Source organism: Pundamilia nyererei, unplaced genomic scaffold, assembly GCF_000239375.1.
Source record: "Pundamilia nyererei isolate P.nyererei 1_Seehausen unplaced genomic scaffold, PunNye1.0 scaffold00070, whole genome shotgun sequence".
Lineage (NCBI taxonomy): Eukaryota > Metazoa > Chordata > Actinopteri > Cichliformes > Cichlidae > Pundamilia > Pundamilia nyererei.
This window is the reverse complement of record NW_005187471.1, coordinates 1,940,196-1,957,778: the sequence shown is the minus strand read 5'-3', so window position 1 is coordinate 1,957,778 and position 17,583 is coordinate 1,940,196. Positions and strand designations below refer to the sequence as shown.

At 40.8% G+C, this 17,583-nt stretch overlaps 1 protein-coding gene across 1 annotated transcript; it reads left to right on the top strand.

Annotated features, from left to right (window-relative positions):
- The first annotated feature begins 1,459 nt into the window (after positions 1 to 1,459).
- Positions 1,460 to 16,494, top strand: shprh (SNF2 histone linker PHD RING helicase). Its single transcript, XM_005736646.1, has 30 exons — positions 1,460 to 1,597; positions 4,407 to 4,997; positions 5,218 to 5,347; positions 5,440 to 5,658; positions 5,810 to 5,888; positions 6,310 to 6,460; positions 6,585 to 6,687; positions 6,771 to 7,030; positions 7,124 to 7,777; positions 8,257 to 8,508; positions 8,595 to 8,673; positions 8,934 to 9,097; positions 9,264 to 9,520; positions 9,738 to 9,859; positions 10,124 to 10,212; positions 10,356 to 10,448; positions 10,564 to 10,671; positions 11,072 to 11,214; positions 11,323 to 11,496; positions 11,665 to 11,727; positions 11,810 to 12,035; positions 12,223 to 12,360; positions 12,683 to 12,784; positions 12,884 to 12,955; positions 13,315 to 13,503; positions 13,585 to 13,677; positions 13,770 to 13,856; positions 14,561 to 14,739; positions 15,372 to 15,452; positions 15,559 to 16,494. Exons 2-30 carry the CDS (start codon positions 4,416 to 4,418, stop codon positions 15,653 to 15,655), a joined length of 4,986 nt encoding a protein of 1,661 aa, XP_005736703.1. The 5' UTR covers positions 1,460 to 1,597; positions 4,407 to 4,415; the 3' UTR covers positions 15,656 to 16,494.
- Positions 16,495 to 17,583: the final 1,089 nt, after the last annotated feature.

Below are 17,583 nucleotides of genomic sequence, written 5' to 3'. Positions count from 1 at the left end.
TTTTTTTTTTATATTTTGCTTCCAATTTTTTTGTAGTTTTGGCCATTGACTGCTTTTCGGCTCATTTACAAATCAGTGTTTTTACCTGAGAATTGTCAGAGGAATCTCTGTTTTTTGTAACGCTAAGCCACATAAAAATGACATATTAATCATTCAAGCATAACAAAAAAACCCCACCCAACTCAAAGGATGAAACACTGTTGTGTCTACATGTAAGAGAAAACTTAGCAAAGAATCAAATTTAATTCTATCTTTAAGCAGTTTGTTAGAAAAAGGTATAATTTGTGTCCTGGTCCAGGTAGTCTTTTTCCCACTTCTTTCTTTTCCTTTCTCTTGCCTGCTGCTCTCTCTCTCCCTCTCTCTCAGGTGGAGTTGTGGACCTGCTGTTCTCGCTGGCAGAGCTTCTGATTTTCTTCAGCCCTCATACCAGTTCCCTGTCTTTTCATCAGATGCCAGTGCTTTAAATGATCATCTGCCAAAAAAGGATTACCGGTATTTAACCTGTTCCGAAATGCTTGTTGACCTATAATCAAACATGTTTCTTATCATTCATATTAAGTCATTTTGAGCCAGAAAGAAAAAGTAAAGTACAAGCCGTAGTTTAAGCAAAATTATTTTTATGCATCCTTTAAATAGTCTTACTGACAATAAAAATAAAATTTTCATGAAGCCATTCTTAAGGAAGGGAAACGGGGAGAAAATGGCAAATTACACCAGAACTGGCCTGAAAATCAGTGGAAACAAGTCTAATTGGGTGATGAATCAAGATTTGAAATTTGGTTCTAACCGGCACCAGTATGTTTGGAAGAGGTCAGGAGAGCGGTACAACAGTGAGTGTTTACAGCCTTTTGCAAAATTTGGTTTGGGACCACATTTCAGCCAGTGGTGTTGGAGATCTTTTCAAATTTGCTGGAATTATAAACACATTAAAAAAACACATACAGCCAGATTTTAATGCAACACGCACTGCCTTCTGGAAAGCATCTTATTGGCAACTGCTTAATTTTTCAGCATGATAATTATTTTTAAACACACTGCCAGTGCAATATAACCACAGCTGGAAAAAAAAAACATGCAATAGAGCCTATCAGTCATGGACTGGCCTCCTCAAGACCCTGAACATCAACATTATTGAAGTAGTGGTAGTAGAAGAGATGACAAGAAAACTGAAAAGAAGAAAGAGTTCAGGCTGAGTTGAAAAATAAAGGTGGTCATATACAAATATTGACTTTTAAACTCATTAGACTCAAACACAAACTCAGTTTTTGTCTGTTTTTGTCTGATATTGGCAATATATATATAACCATGAAAAAATGTAAAGAAATGCAAAAAGAAAGACAAAAAAAACCAATCATTTGGAGCAAATCATTTAATCTGTTGTAAGTTTTGAGTCATACAAATTTGTGTTAGATAAACTTAATCTGACAGTTTCCCCTGCTTTGACGTCATTTCCTGCATTTAAAAATGGCGGACGTCAACATTGATGTCCGTAGATGAACTGTACTGCGGTTCAGCCGGATTGTGTGGAGCTGCTTCAACATGAATCGGTTTCTCGTCGTGCTGTATTAACAGGAGCAGTTTGAGGCAGACCCGACAAGTAAATATGCTTTTTTTCTTTTACCTTTTTAATTTGCTTGTTTGCAGTCAGGGGATGAAATGTGGCGCGCTGTGCGAAAGTGCTCTCATTGTGTAACACTGTTTATACCACAGACTGTTGTGTGCTGATGGTTTCGCTGCTGACTGAATTCTCAGAGGATAAACTCTTCCCGCAGGGAAGGAGCTAATTTTAAAACTGCTATTTGTAAGCCGTCGTGTAGAAGATGTATAAGTTAGCCAGCTAGCAGTACATGTAGCCTGAGCCATAGGTAAACACAGATACAATGTAGGTGAAGTGACAGGCTCCAGCTGTGGATGCAAACTTAAACTCTGACAGGTTGTCTTGTGGGATATGTCTCATTCGCTTTGATAGTTTAATAGCACAGTAAGTACCTCACATGCTGCTTCCATTGATATGCTATCTCCCAAATGAGCCTTGTTGACCTGTTGGTAAATAAGAAGTCTGTTGTATCCCATAAGAGGCCTTTACTGTGAAGCAGGGTTTCATCTTAACCAGGAAACTTCAGGGTCAACCCTCAGTTTTCTGTACTACAAAGGCAGATCACTTCTACCTGGGATCAACATCAACATAGTAGCTTATGGTGCCAACCTAAATAAGTGGACACGTTAAAGTCATTTTCCGGATTAGAAATCAACATACATGGTATCACCACCTATTGTTCTCTGGAGAACGGCCTCAGCATTATTGGAACAGCCCTTGAATTCAATTTGTCCATCCACTTTCTTCAACTTATCAAGTTCTGGAGATTATCCCAGCTGTCATGGAATAGAATAGAATTAGAATTAGAATAGAATTCAACTTTATTGTCATTGCAAATGTCACAAGTACAAGGCAATGAAAAGCAGTTTGCATCCATCCAGAAAGTGCTTTAGCAATAATATAGATATATTACAGAATATGGAACTATTATAGGTATGTTACAATGTACACAGTATGAAGGTATGTTATGAATATGCTATAACTATACGTATGTACAGACTATAGTGAGTTTACAAGCTATGTACAGGCTATGAAAAGGATATTAATATGGTTAAAAATATGAAACTATACAGATTGTAGATATACAATTGTTATATTATTGTATTGTACAGAATGATTGTCTATACTATTCATATGGTGAGAAGCAGGGTATAACAGATTGCCACATTATTTTAGGGTTAACACAGAGACAGACTCACATTCACCATGTAACGTAAGGGAGATCTTTGGACAATGGGGGGAAGCCAGAGTAAATACAAACTCCACACAGAATCCAGACTGGATTTGAACCCAGAACGTTCTTGCTGTGAGGTGATGTCACTAACCACCACACCATCATGCCACCCTACATCAGAGGACTAAACGTCAATTTAATGAAATACTTACGTGTGATCAATATTGATTCCTGGCTCAGTCAGAGACACACATACATTTGGGTTTTGTCAGGAAGGGCAATCAGCATAAAAGCTGCCAAAAGTGGCATTATGCTGTCATGAATAGGGAAGCAGCTAAAGGTAGCTTTGTTACTTAATTCTAATCCATCAGATTCTCCTGTGTCTTAATGTCAGAGTATTTTGGGTATGCTGAAGTTGCACAGGACCCAAGTTCTCCCCAAACAAAATAGCGTGGCTGAATAAGAGATCAGCCTTGAACATCACAGGTGCTGCCACCCTCATAATAACTGCTCACAAGGGATATCCACAATCTGTCGTTGAAGTGGTCTTATTATAATTAACTGTTGCAATTATGGGTGCTCGTCTTAAACAAAAAAGTTTTTTTTTTAAAAATGAAGAAAGCTTATGTACAAGTAATCCCAAGGATGCAAGAGGTTAAACTTTTTAAAACTCCAGTTTCTAGTGGGGTTTTTTCCTACTTTTGACTCTGTATGATGCCTCTTGCCCTATGGTAGCTGGGAGAGGCTCCAGCCCCTCGCGACCCTGACAAGGATAAGTGGAAGAGGATGGCTGGATGGACTCTATATGATGTCAACATATTACTTCTAAAAGGATCATCTTAGACACAAAGCTCTAGCTGTGAGAACAGAAGCATTCATGCATGTACAAACATACTACAGTATTAATATAAAAGTCTTTGTAGAAACATTATTTTTGCTGTGGATCTACCAGCAGTTGATTAATGCTGTGCACACTCAGGAGCTGGACAGTTTCCGAAAAAGTCATCTGATAAAGTCAGCTTAAAAAGGTTGTACCAGGGCACAGTAATACATAAATATGGATTTAGTTGAAATGTGAATTATGCATGAGTACTAGCAGAGTATATTAAGTCCTGCATAAGTGCATGTAAAAATGTAATGATTTAAGGAGGGATATATAGGCTAAAAGGCAACATAAATAAACAAAATGTTTGGTTAGTGGAAAATTGGATTTTACTTAATTTTGTTTGTGTAAAAGAAAAGCATATTCCAGCTGCTCCCTTATTCACCAGGTGTTGCCATACTCTGTAGCTCTGCATATTTAATTTGACAGATTTTTTGAACCGGATGCCCCAAAGGGATTTGTGTTTCCTCTGGAGACCGAACCATAGATCTTTCACTTATTAGGTGAATGAGTAAACCACTTTACTGTGGAGCCATGGTCTGTATGACGGAAAGTTTTTATGATTAAGTTATTGTTTATTATTAGGCAATAGTCAACATTGTTCAGGGAAACTCAGGAAGGATATTTTCTCTCTGCCTACCAAATATAAATATAAGTATCTGGCATATGCTACTGATGTAGTTATGAATAAATAAATGACGTTGTGTTTATTTTTTTTGGTGAGCGTTTCATAATATTTGCCCTCTTTGCAGAGCTTCACCATGAGTAGCCGAAGAAAGAGGGCCCCTCCTGTGAGGGTGGATGAAGAAGCTAAGAAGAGGTTGAACTGGAACATGTTGGAGGACCGCAAGAATGAGGAAGTCCAGGAAGATGAAGAGATACCGACTTGTTCCATTCTTTCAGCGGACCCAGCTCCTAGTAGCACCCTCCTCTCCCCTCCAGAGGGCGCCACAGAGGCTGCCTGCACCCCTGTCCTGTTTACAGAAGAACTTCCCAACACGTCGTCCGACATCACCGCTGCTTCTACCTCCCTGGCGCTCACTGTGTTTCCACTTTTGAAGCTCAGCCACATCTGGAAAGCACTCATTGGGGAGTTCAGTGTCAGGCCAGCCTGGCTCCCATCTGACTGCGATCAGAGAGCTTTCACGTTTCACAGGATGGGTGAGCAACTCTGCATCAGTTACAGCAGCTGTGATAAGAGCTCAGAGGTGCAGTGCAGTCCTGATGAAGACACTTGTACGGCAGAATGCAGCCTTCGTAGGATCCCATTGGAGGACCTCGACTGGCTACAGAAGAGGAGGGTGGTGCAGCTCTGTCACCAGGCAAAAGACGACTCAGTCAAGGTATATGTAGGTACTTTTACTGGGACACAAAGATCCATGTTTAGGCTTGATTTTGTTAATAAATGGTCATGAAGTTACCCGGCTTTTAATACCATATATTTTTTAAATCAGCTGTCTTTGGCTGGAGTAAAATTGTGCTCCTTTAGTCAAATCATCAAACAGTTCAAGTTTTGTTAAACATTATTTTATATTTAATCTTTTTCCTGGCTCTGTCTGGCAGGTGGGGATTTGCTTGCTGGAAACTGGGCTCGGGAAGCCAGAATTCCTCAGTGAGGGAAATGCTCGGCTCAAAAAAGCAAACCAACTGATGCAGAAGTTAATGGAGTATTTCTACGATTTCATTATTCCCGGTAAGCATACTCCAAGTTCTTTACACCAAACTATAGCAGCACAGGGTTTCCAATTCACCTTGACTTGTTTTTGTTGCTTATTCTCCATAAAGAGGTCGTAGATAATGAGGAGGAAGAATGTGATACCGACCTGGAGAGGCAAAATGTTGAGGAGCTCTACGATTATGTCAGGCATATGCACCAGGAAGAAAGCCAGAAGGTGACCTATGACGTTCAGCATAAGGCTCTTATTCCTGTACTCAGGCCCTATCAGAGTCAAGCAGTCAACTGGATGCTGAGAAGAGAGAAATACAGGACCAACTCAAGTAAAGGTGCCTCTGTTCATTCCCCTACAGCTCATGCACCTTTAACTGGAATTTTAATTGAATTGAATTAAGTTAGATCCCTTTGAATTTAAGAATTTTTGATCTCAGTGGTTTGTCTCAAAAAGCATCATATTCAGTATTTACTGTTTCTTTGCAGAACAATCATTGCATTTCCTCTGGCGGGAGTTGATCGCTTTGTGCGGCAAAAAGCTCTTTTACAACCCTTTTATCGGCTGGTAAGAACATAGTTATTCTCATGTTAAAGGTTCTGATCATTTGGAAACATTTTCTGCCTTTTCAATATTATAAAGATGATGGGAATCTTATCTTTCTGCAAACAGTTTACACTTAAACTCAATATAATCCACAGGCCTCACTGTCGGCAGTTTTTATGGGGACTACTATTTAAGTTGAAACCACAAAAGTTGTGTGTGTTATTATTTTGTTTGTTAAGCACCATTAGCATAAAACTTGATGGGAGAATTGTTATCTTAAAACCACAACAGTAAAACAGGCTGAAGGGACACCATCAGTGGGAAAAAACGTGTGTAATTTGAATGAGTTGACCTTTAAACTTGCTGTTATCCCATTAAGGTGACTCTCAGGTATGATATAGTTCTGCAGCTACTAGAATTTAGTTTCTTTTTTTATTTTTAGCTTAATTCGAGAATTTCCACTAGCTGGCATTGAGTGGCCTGGTGGGATCCTGGCTGATGAGATGGGGCTTGGAAAGACGGTGGAAGTTCTGGCTCTAATCTTGTTTCATACCCGGCAGGACCTCGAACAAGAGGCCCTCACACTCCCTGTGGTTAGTAGACCTCTACTGTGATGAATGCCACATTTGTTTTCTTCCCTAAACTTTGTAATCAAATCTTATGTATCATACGATGGTTTATGATTTATTTATTTTCTTTAATCTCGTGGCTTTGCAGGGAAAATCTGTGAATTACTTTGTTCCTCCTCCTCCGCTAGAAAGAAAGAAAGTTATCAGCTGCAAGTCTGAAGCTCAGCCTAAAATTAAAATATCCTACCCAAGTATGTCACTCAAGTCTTTTTAGACAATCCGCATAAGTCACTGAAGTTTCACACTTTTTTGAATGATACTTATATTTCTCCAGCTGTGCGTGTCATGCTACTCACTGCTATAAAGGAGATGAGATCTGGCAAGGGAGCCTCAGTCAATGCCATCTTCACCTACATCCGAGCCACTTATGGCTATGACCTCCTCAAGAACCGCAACCACATCAGGAAGACGCTGACAAAGCTCATAGATGACGGCATGGTTGACCGGGTCAAAGGTCGGGGCTTGGCGGGGTCGTTCAAGCTGGGAAAGAAGTACAAAGAAACAAAGAAAACATTTGCAGGATCATCAAAGTCTGTAAGAATAAAGAACTTCTAATATGAATGTTTCATGCTACAAATATGACTTTATTGTGTTGCCTGAGTTTGGTCTGCATTTGTCTTTCTTAAGACTTCGAGAAGCACGGAGCGCACGCCCAGGAAAATGTTTCAGAGACGAGCAAAAGAAAAGGCAGAGGCAGCTCTACAAAACTCTCTCTCAGACGATCAGAGAGATCCGAGCACCCCTACATCTGACTGTCCTGTCTCAGAGGAAGCAGAAACAAAGACAGAGTGGGATGAAAGTCTGAATGAGAAAGCAGATCAGCCAGATGACATGCTGGATTCTTCCACGGCACCATTACAGGTTTCTCAGGATAAAAGTGACTCAGATACACGAGACATGTGCAGAATAGCTGATCTCCCCGAAGAAAGAGGAGAAGCTTCACAGCTCGATGATGACAAGGAGACGGAAACCCCCACCAGAGCGTCTGTCGTCCCGTTTAACACCCCTGACTACAGATTCGAGTGCATCTGTGGTGAACTCGGCATCATTGACTACAAGGCCCGCGTCCAGTGTATGAACTGTCAGCTGTGGCAGCACGCAGACTGTGTGAACTATAAAGAAGAGAGCCTTGAAACTACACCTTTCTACTGCCCTCACTGCCTGGTAGCCATGAAACCCGTGTCCACAGGAGCCACCCTCATAATTTCCCCGAGCTCCATCTGCCACCAGTGGGTCGAGGAGATCAACAAGCATATCAGGTCCTCCTCCTTACGAGTGCTGGTGAGAGAGTAGATTCATACATCAGTCTCTTGGTAGTATCTCATATATAATATGCTTAAAGTCTAAAATAAAAATAAAATAAATCTTAAATGTGCTTCCTGAGTAAAACTAAAAGGTGGTTTTGATTATTTGCAGTTGTTGTTTGGCTCAGTTTAGGCACAAAACTGATTGGTTAGATGTAAGTAACAAAACTGTTTTGTTAAGATTAAGAAAGACCAGGGTTTGGTTTAAAATACACCCTCTACCTTCCAACTTTCAGGTACTCTGAAAATAATGCACTTACTTAAATCATTGCATGTTACACTACTGTACCATCACAACAGTGCGAGTCGTCAGTTGCAATGATGACGCAGGAGCAGGAACAACACAACATTGTGCAAGCACTACACATCTTTTATAATTTGTTAAAGCACGCACTCTTCTCTCTCTCATCTGTGTTTAAGCATGCCTAATTATTTTGCCTTTCACATTCCTCTTAGGTTTATCAGGGTGTGAAGAAACATGGATTCATTCAGCCTCACATGCTCGCCGAGCAGGACGTGGTCATTACCACCTACGACGTGCTACGCTCTGAGCTCAACTACGTTGACATTCCCCACAGTAACAGCAAAGACGGCCGCCGCTTCCGCAACCAGAAGCGTTACATGGCTATACCCAGTCCTCTGGTAGCTGTGGAGTGGTGGCGAATCTGTCTGGATGAGGCTCAGATGGTTGAATGCCCCACTGCGAAGGTGAGATCATTCAATTCTTGTTGCATCTTACTTTGTTTTGTTATTTAAACGTAGTTTATGCGACCACCTGACGTTGATCCCATCAGGCTGCGGAGATGGCTCTACGTCTTGCGTCTGTTAACCGCTGGTGTGTCAGCGGCACTCCAGTCCAGAGAGGCTTAGAAGGTAAAGTGAAGAAGCTGTTACCACAGAAGAAAAAAGAAATACTATGAGTATGAATGCAAATTGAATTTTTTATGTAGCATATAAAGATATAAAGATAAAAATAAGTGTAGGTTTTTACTGCCTTCACCTGCCAAAATATAATAAAGCAAACTGTTAAATCTATGCACAGATGTAATTAATCTGTCAAGGTTGTGATTTCAGTCTTTGGTCTCTTCAGCAGTAAAAAAATAAATAATTAAAACTTTTTTTTTTTGCTGTAGATCTGTATGGCCTTGTGCTTTTCCTGGGAGTTGACCCATACTGGGTGAAGCACTGGTGGCACCAGCTTCTTTATCGTCCCTATCGACGTGGAAATACGGAACCTCTGTACCATGTGATCGCTCAGATATTATGGCGATCGGCTAAAAAAGACGTCATTGATCAGGTAGGATTTTAAAAGTATTTTTCTGATCGTTGGCCTGGATTTCATTGAGACTGTCTGAAGAACTATTTTGTTTGACCCATTTTTTTTTCATATGAAACACATCCTTAAAGCTTTCTCTTTTGAATGTTTGTACTCATCTTAGATGGTCCTGTTAATCTTTCTCCAGATTCAGATCCCGCCTCAGACAGAGGAAGTGCACTGGTTGCACTTCTCGCCCGTCGAGGGTCACTTCTACCATCGTCAGCACGAGGTCTGCTCCCAAGACGCTTTGGTTAACCTCAGGAAGATCTCAGACTGGAGCCTGAAACTCGGCAGCCTCGACCGCCGTACCGTCAATACCATCCTGTGCCCGCTGCTCAGGCTGCGCCAAGCCTGCTGCCATCCACAGGCTGTCAGGGGGGAGTTCCTGCCTCTGCAGAAAAGGTATTGTGTTCTCAAGATGCTTATGCATGAGATGAGGTCTTATTAAAGGCAGCTGCAGCAGTTAATTAACAGTCCAGCTGGACTAGATCACAACATTAGGATGATTGAAGCCCCCCCAGCAACCTTTTTGTTGCTGGGGGTGTTTATTTAAAGCTGACCCATTCTGTGTAATCTGCACTGGAGGATTTGTTAAGCAGGTTTGCCTGCCTCTCTGTAGCACCATGACAATGGAGGAGCTCCTGAAGTCCCTGCAGAAGAAATGTCGAGTGGAGTGTGAAGAAGCTCACAGACAATTGGTGTGCGCACTCAATGGTTTGGCTGGAATCCACATCATCAGAGGTATAGATCCCCACTTCTATACATCTGCTCCCTTTGCTCTTAGTTTCCCATGGGAATTAGTTTAAACAAAACAGAGGCCATGATCCCATCTTTGTGTCTCCCGACACTTTTTGCACCGGGATGTTTTGTTAAGGCTGGTCTCAGTAAAGCGATGTGTTTATTGTTACTGCACTGAGGTGATTTGTGCAGCCAACTTTGTTTGCTTGACATGTAGTGGACATTTTAAGTGGCACTAAGGATGACTATTTCCTTTGCCACCTGCAGGTGAGTTTGTAGAGGCAGCAGAGATGTATAGAGAAGTGCTCCGTTCATCAGAAGAGCACAAAGGCAGACTGAAGACTGATTCGTTACAGGTATGTGGCCTCATACATTTCATCTCTACAAAGACTGAGGGAACACATGACTTAAAAACCAGAAGCTAAAATCTTTGTTTCTGGCTCTTAGAATGTATTGACATAATTAATTTTCTATTACTCTTGCCATTGTGGTAAAACAGAGGCTTCATGCTACCCATAACTTGATGGAGCTGCTAAGCGCAAAGCATCGTGGGATTCCTCCTACCCTCAGAGATGACAGACTAGATGAAGAGGTGATTCACAAATATATATTATACTGTCAGAATGTATCTATTTTTCTTCTTTTTAAATCAAATCTGTGTTTTAAGAATTACTACTGCAGTTTTTTCATTCTCCTTGTCTCTGTAGGCCGAGCAGCTGCGACAGCACTACATGACCAAATACGACTCTGAGGTTGCGGATGCTCGGCAGGCTTTGCAGCCGGTGCTGCAGAACATAAAAGAGCTGAAGCGAAAAGTGAGAACTTCTTTACACTCTGGGAAATTACATATTTTATGAAAAGATTACATATATAAAGAGAGACATAAGTGATGTTTAGGAGTGCAAAACCAATATCTTAAGATCATAAAATTTCTGCATTGATTGCCTTTTTATATACATCCTCTGCAGCTCCTAAAATGAACTTACTTGAAATGTATTTAAAATGACATTTATTTGGATCTGTTAATGAACTCCAACAAATTAGCACAGCAAAAAGAAAACTGCATAGCAGGAAATTGGAGCTTACTGATCAAATTATTTTAATAAAAAGAAAATAGTAAATGTAGCTAATGGCACTATAATTGGCATTCTACTCGTTACTTACACAAACAGTTAAAGTAGTTGAATATCACTATGATTATCTATCTTTCTCAAGGTCAAGCTGAACTCTCCCTGGTGGTTGGATGTTATTCAGAGGGCAGTTCGCTGCTCCACTGATGACGACCTGGTGTCCCGCATCAAGAATGAGCTGACGTCCAGCTACAAACAACAAGCCCACAAGCTCTCCATGGCAGACAAGTAAGCACTTTTTTATGAAGTAGTTCCGAGTAGTTGCATGGTGGTTGCAAGCCGTTACCTTGAACTTATCAAAAGACCAGGATGCTTCAAGTGTCTGGTGTCCTGCAGGTTCCGTGATGGCTATGGTCTGCAGTTTCTGCTCACCACACAAATGCAGGACCTGATGAAATCTCAAAAGACTGTGCAAGATGCAGTGAAAAGTCTTGAGGGTCCGGCCTCGAAAGAAGTTATAGAGGAGGCCACAGTTTGTCATCTCAGGCCAATGCGACTGCCACTCAACAAGTATGTCGTCAGCATTTTGCAGCTTCGTACAAGCACTGTTAGAAACCTTAAAATGTTGAGTTTATAAAGTTATGTGGAGGTTATATGACAGCTTTTCCTTGTGTTACATAACACTTTGTAAATACTCTGAAACTTATTTTACCTAATATCTGTCTTGTCATTTTCTAGCTGTGTTTTTTGCAAAGCGGATGAACTTTTCATAGATTACGAGTCCAAGCTGTTTTCTCACACGTAAGTAGAGCAGTATTTTTAGATCCATCATTAATCAGATTACATAACCAAGCGGTGGTTAATCAGTAAAATTCCTCCACAGCGTCAAAGGTCAGACAGCCATCTTTGAAGAAATGATTGAGGATGAAGAGGGGCTGGTCGACGACCGTCTCCCTACCACTAGCCGAGGTCTGTGGGCAGCCAGTGAGACAGAACGCACTTTGAAGGCCATCTTGTCTTTTGCCAAACTTAAACGCATGGACCCAGACCTGGTGGAGGAAGGAAACACTTTTATGGAACTGTTTGAGAATTGGAAGAAGGAGTACAAGGTTTGTAGGCACACTTACAACATTACAAGGACAAACGACAACAAGAGCATCTTTTATTTTTTTAAAAGCTGCATTTTTCCAGTAGGGCTCCAATAGGCATTTGGTATTATTATATGTATTATGAGGAGTCACTTTAACAAAAATTGTTTTTTTAAGTCTTTGTTTTGGTGTTGGTGTTTGTCCTCAGGTGCTGCACGAGTACTGGATGGTGCTGCGTAATCATGTGTCAGCCATCGATGAGCTGGGTATGGCCACCGAGAGGCTACGTGTGCGTCTGCCTGATGAACCAAAGCCCAAACTGCCGCACATCATAGAGCCCCACGAGGCGAGTTAAAGACAGTGACACTCATTTAGCGTAGCTGCACGCTTATGACAGTCTGGTAAAAGATAATTTGTACAAGTTGTGACAACATGACTGACTTGTTATTAGGACTGTTAAAGGATTGGCTCTTTGCAGAGTTACTTTGCTTCATAGACTAACTGTCTGCAGAGATTTAAGGGGGGGTTTCTTCACTGTCCCCGAGTTTTCTCATGTTATTGTTGGATCAGTGGGTTTCTACATATAATATAGATCTTTATATTTGCAATTTAAAGTTTCCTGATATTTTTCATTAGCTGATCCCTCCTCTCGATTGTTTTGCTCCCAGGTGGAGCAGAACAGAGTCAAACTTCTGAACGACCAAGCTGTGGCAAAATCTCAGCTCCAAAAGAAGCTCGGCCAGTTTTTGTATCTCACAAATCTGGAAAAGGTAATTTTATAGGTGATAGTAATTACACAATTCATAAATTTACCCCAGCTAAATGTATTATGTGAGCTTACTCTGAACAACATACATTTCTTGATCCAGTCGCAGGACAAGTCTACTGGAGGTCTGAACCCAGAGCCGTGTCCCATTTGTGCTCGGCCCCTGGGACAGGAGGTGAGAGTCACTACTTCTTATACATCTTGGTTGGTGGGAACATCTCAGTAGATCATCAGTTTGTGAAATATTCATACCAGCCTGTCTAGCATTTTCGAACAAACCACTTACAATCTGCTTTCTTCTCCATTCTGAAGCTCAGTTTGAACCTCAGCAGGTCATCTTGACCGTGTCTACTTGCCTAAATGGAATAGGTTGCTGTCACATGATTGCCTAATTAGATATTTGTATTAATAAGCAGCTCAACTGGTGTACCTAATGAAGTGGTGGTTAGCGAGTGTTTGTAATTAATGTCAACAGTTATCCATACTCTGCTAGTCATACTTTAGAATAATATCTCGCTCTTCTCTCTTTTCCAGTGGGCCGTGCTGACGTGTGGACACTGCTTCTGTAACGAGTGTATTGCTATCATTGTGGAACAGTACAGCGTGGGCTCAAGGCGGCGTGCCATCAAGTGTGCCATTTGTAGGCAGACTACATCCCACACAGAAATCTCTTACGTGTTCACCACCCAATCATCCAGTCAGGACCAAGACATACCAGTCAAGGTCAGCCAGCGACCCCATTTTCAAAGAAAAAAATAAATGTATAACACAGCCATGACAACGTTCCTCTTCCTGTGTTGTCAGGGAAGTCACTCTACCAAAGTGGAGGCAGTTGTGAGAACTCTGAAGAAGATTCAAGTGACCAACCCCGGGGCCAAATGTCTCGTCTTCTCCACGGTAACAGTTAACTATCCGCACTCTTCAAGACTTACTTTGGCGATATCGAGTTTGGATCTGACCTGTTTTGTTGCCTTTTCTCTTGTGCACAGTGGCAGAGTGTCCTGGACATCATCGCCAAGGCCTTGTTTGACAATAACATGGAGTTTTCTCAAATCAACGGGATTCACAAATTTCAGGTTTGAATTTGACACATAATGAACGCCACAATTTTTAATACACACCCCTGCTTTTTAACTTTTGTATTGTTTTGTTTTTTGTTGAAATACCACAGACTGTATGATAGATTTAAACATTTACAGTAAACCCCCTGTCTAAGGACTGTCTAAATACCTACCTGCTAGGTTTTCCTTGGTGTGTATTCTCCACCACCAGCAGCTAAAACAGCTGTTCGGCTTGCTGCTACACCTTGTTCTTCATTTGAGGTTGTTTTTGTTTTTTGTCTTTACCTGAGATCACTCCCTTGAGAGCACACCAACCCTAAACTCAATATTTCTTCCTTTACCCCGGGCCGCATGTTTGTTTGTTTTTGTGTGTGAGCTATACTGCCAACAAACAAAGAGGTTAATCAATTGGAGATGAATTCCTGCCTCTCATATGCAGAAACTTAATAACAATTAAGGTTTTTCTGTAGTAAAATACAATATAAAGACTAATGAATACATTCATTGTCTATGTTTTTGTGTAATACAAAGGAGAAACTGGATAAAATCGGCACGTTAAATAATTGTTTGAATTTGAAAATACACAGTATTTAAATTGCAGTATAAATTTTCAGGGAATCCTCATTTTTTTCTTAAAATAAATGAATTACCGAAGCATCTCTTGATACAGATATGACTGTAATTTGTTCATTATTGCACTGTTCATTGTGGTTTTCCAGGAGAATCTAAGTTCCTTCAAGTACGAAGAGAAGATCAACATTCTTCTTCTACCTCTCCACACGGGCTCCAATGGGCTGAATATCATCGAAGCAACACACGTGCTGCTGGTTGAACCAATCCTCAACCCTGCTCATGAGCTCCAGGCAATAGGCAGAGTGCACCGGATTGGCCAAACCAAGTAAGGAGCAGGCAGTAAAGTGTGTCAGTAAACCTCTGAAGTTTCAGCATAACTTTGTGGGTCCTTTAGAGCTTTGTGTAGATGTGTTGCTGCATCTACACGAAGCTTCTGCATTTTTCTCATCTTGTGAGAATTGACTTCAAAGCTGCAGTTTATTTTTTTTTCTTAGATTCATGTTTAATACGAGTGCAACCTCCAGTTATTTAATAAAACTATGAATCCACAACTATGCAGCTTATAATATGTCAGAAAATAAAGCACTTAGAGTTCAGCAGGATACACTGAAATTGATTTCATTAGTTTTTTGTTTTTACTCACCACTGTGCTCAGGGATACGCAGTTCTTGACCAAAGTGCACTTATATAGCATGCACACCTCTGTCAGTGCTGTACACACATCATTATTCACTGCTTCTAGTTACAGATCTGCATCAGAATGCACAAATGCATGTAAATTAAATCCAACTAAGATTACTTTTTTTTTCATTTAGGAGCAGTTAAAGTCTGACAAAGGAATGACAATGTGGAGAATTTGTTAATCCTTTTATCCAAATAATATTTATATTAAATTATCCACCCTCTACTGAACAAAAAACTAAACAAATGCTCATTTTTGTTTCCTCTCTCCACCAGGCCAACATTTGTTCACAGATTCCTCATCAAATCTACAATTGAAGAGAGAATGCAAGCAATGCTGAAGACGGCAGAAAAAAGGTGCGTGTCAGTTCTTAATGATGCTATTTTTGTATTTAAATACAAGTTTAAGAGGTCAGGGGATACGCTGTTGTCAAAGTACCAATAAAAGTCTTTTTGATTCCAGTCACACCAGCACAGCCATGAAGCACTCGGAGGCTGCGGTACTGACAGTCGCTGACTTGGCTGATCTGTTCACTGAAGACACTGAACCTCTGGAGTGAATCTCAGCACTGGGCTCCTCACAGAGGGATACCAAGTAAAGCAAACAGGAGAAAAAGGGAGTTCACGATTTACACAGCGGTGACAAATTTTGCACATTCCACTTTTTTTATATAAGCATCCTGATGTTATGAAACGAATTTCCAAAAACTATTTTAAGAAATCTCTGATGGATGATGACTACAAATTTCTTACTTGTTGAATTTTAACTCAATTTAGAGCTGATGCATTTGCATCACTTGTCATAGTTGTATCTTACTGGTCCAACTTGTTCAGCTGTGTTTGTTTATCGCATTTAGTCAGGTGTGTTCATTTATGTGCAACTTCACTGTATCTCCAGATGGACTGAACCACTTTGAGGCATTCTCACAACATTCAGGAAATAAAAGTCTGTGAGTGACGGGTCGTCCGCCTGTTATTGCCAGATTTCTTTGTGCCGTCCTTTTACTGTGTGGTTAAAAAAATGAAGCAGGAAGGACGCCATTGATTTGTGCTCACCTCTGACATAAACTCACTTTTACTCTTTTACAACTGAAGTGAAAGACTGTCGCGGGATTTCTTCGGCCGGGCAATCGACCTTAAGTTATTTCACTGTTGAAACAAAGCCACACAGTTTGGTCTAACAATGGCGCCCATCTTATTTGCAAGACAAAAAGAAGCACAATGTGCAGATTGTTGGAAACTAATCTTGTAAATCAGACTTGTAAAAATTGTGTGAAGATGTTTTGTGCTTTACAGCAACTGTCTCGTTCTTTTCTATTCCTCAAAATCGTCTGGTCAAGCTTAAGAATCGTGTGGATTAATTAAATGTTACTTGTCTTAAACTGATTAAAATAATCATTCCTCTCTTGTATTTTATGGTCTCTTCTGCCACACACATGCACTCACTGGTACTTGGCATTGTTAGCGAATTGCCCTTGACTTGTAATGCGTTTTCTTTTCACCTGACTGACTGCGATTCCCGTACTTGTAAAGATTTTAAGATGTCCAGACAACAAAGAGGGACAGCCTCGTGCTGGTGTTCCTTTTTACATGGTTACCAGACTTCTTGTTAGTCTGTGTAGTAAGAAACGGTCATAAGATGTTTACTAAGAGAACGTCGCCACAGTAGGCGGTGACATGCGTGTTTACCTTGGACTCCCCCGGTTCCCCCTATTCATGCGTGGAATCTCATTGTTGTTGGGGGCATCATTCAAGCTGGTGTTTTTAGGGCTTGAGGGAGGGCCGCAGTTCTTTAGTTTTCAAGGGGCTGGAGTAAGAGAGGGGTACTACATTTTCTGGTGTCAGACTGTGGTGAATAGCTCCCAGAAGATTCACAGAGTGTCAGAGAAGGAGCCAAAAGGTAGTGGAGTGGCTGAGCTACCAGAAAGCAGAGGGAAGATGGCATCTGCCAGTTTGGTTTTTGTCTGGCTACTGCTCACCATGAGGATGGTCACCTCGGCAGTCTATCTGGAGTCTGAGGCGGAGGGTGAGCACACGTTTCACAGCCCACAAATCTGGGGATGAACAAAAAACAAACTGATTATTGATTAGCATGTTTTGTTTTGTTTTACTGGCTGCAATAATTGTAAAAAGGTTCTAACTCAAGAGAGGAGGATTTAGTCCAAGTCCAGTGAAAGCTGGAGTATAACTGGTGCCTCCTTTGGCAAAAGCTGTATGCCTTGACATTAAATGCAGTGACGGGTTTCAACCACATTCAGGTCTTGACTCTCTGAAAATGATTGAGGCTAATTTTTAAGAAAAATATATAGAAAATGACCTGTATATACATACATAATGCTCACAAGTACTGAGTCATAGTATAACTTTCAACAAAAGAGGAAAATAATCATTCTAAAGCTAATATTTGGATATTGTTGGTTTGGTTGATTTACTTATTGGTGGCTACACTGTTGGTGCTGACTGGTTAAATAGTAATATACCTGTTTAT

Excerpts from the sequence above, each read along its gene's own strand:
- shprh (XM_005736646.1), top strand. The coding sequence starts at position 4,416 with ATGAGTAGCCGAAGAAAGAGGGCCCCTCCTGTGAGGGTGGATGAAGAA. Across the intron at positions 7,031-7,123 it reads TTGCAGGATCATCAAAGTCT|ACTTCGAGAAGCACGGAGCG; the intron begins GTAAGAATAAAG and ends GTCTTTCTTAAG. Across the intron at positions 12,361-12,682 it reads ACATCATAGAGCCCCACGAG|GTGGAGCAGAACAGAGTCAA; the intron begins GCGAGTTAAAGA and ends TTTTGCTCCCAG.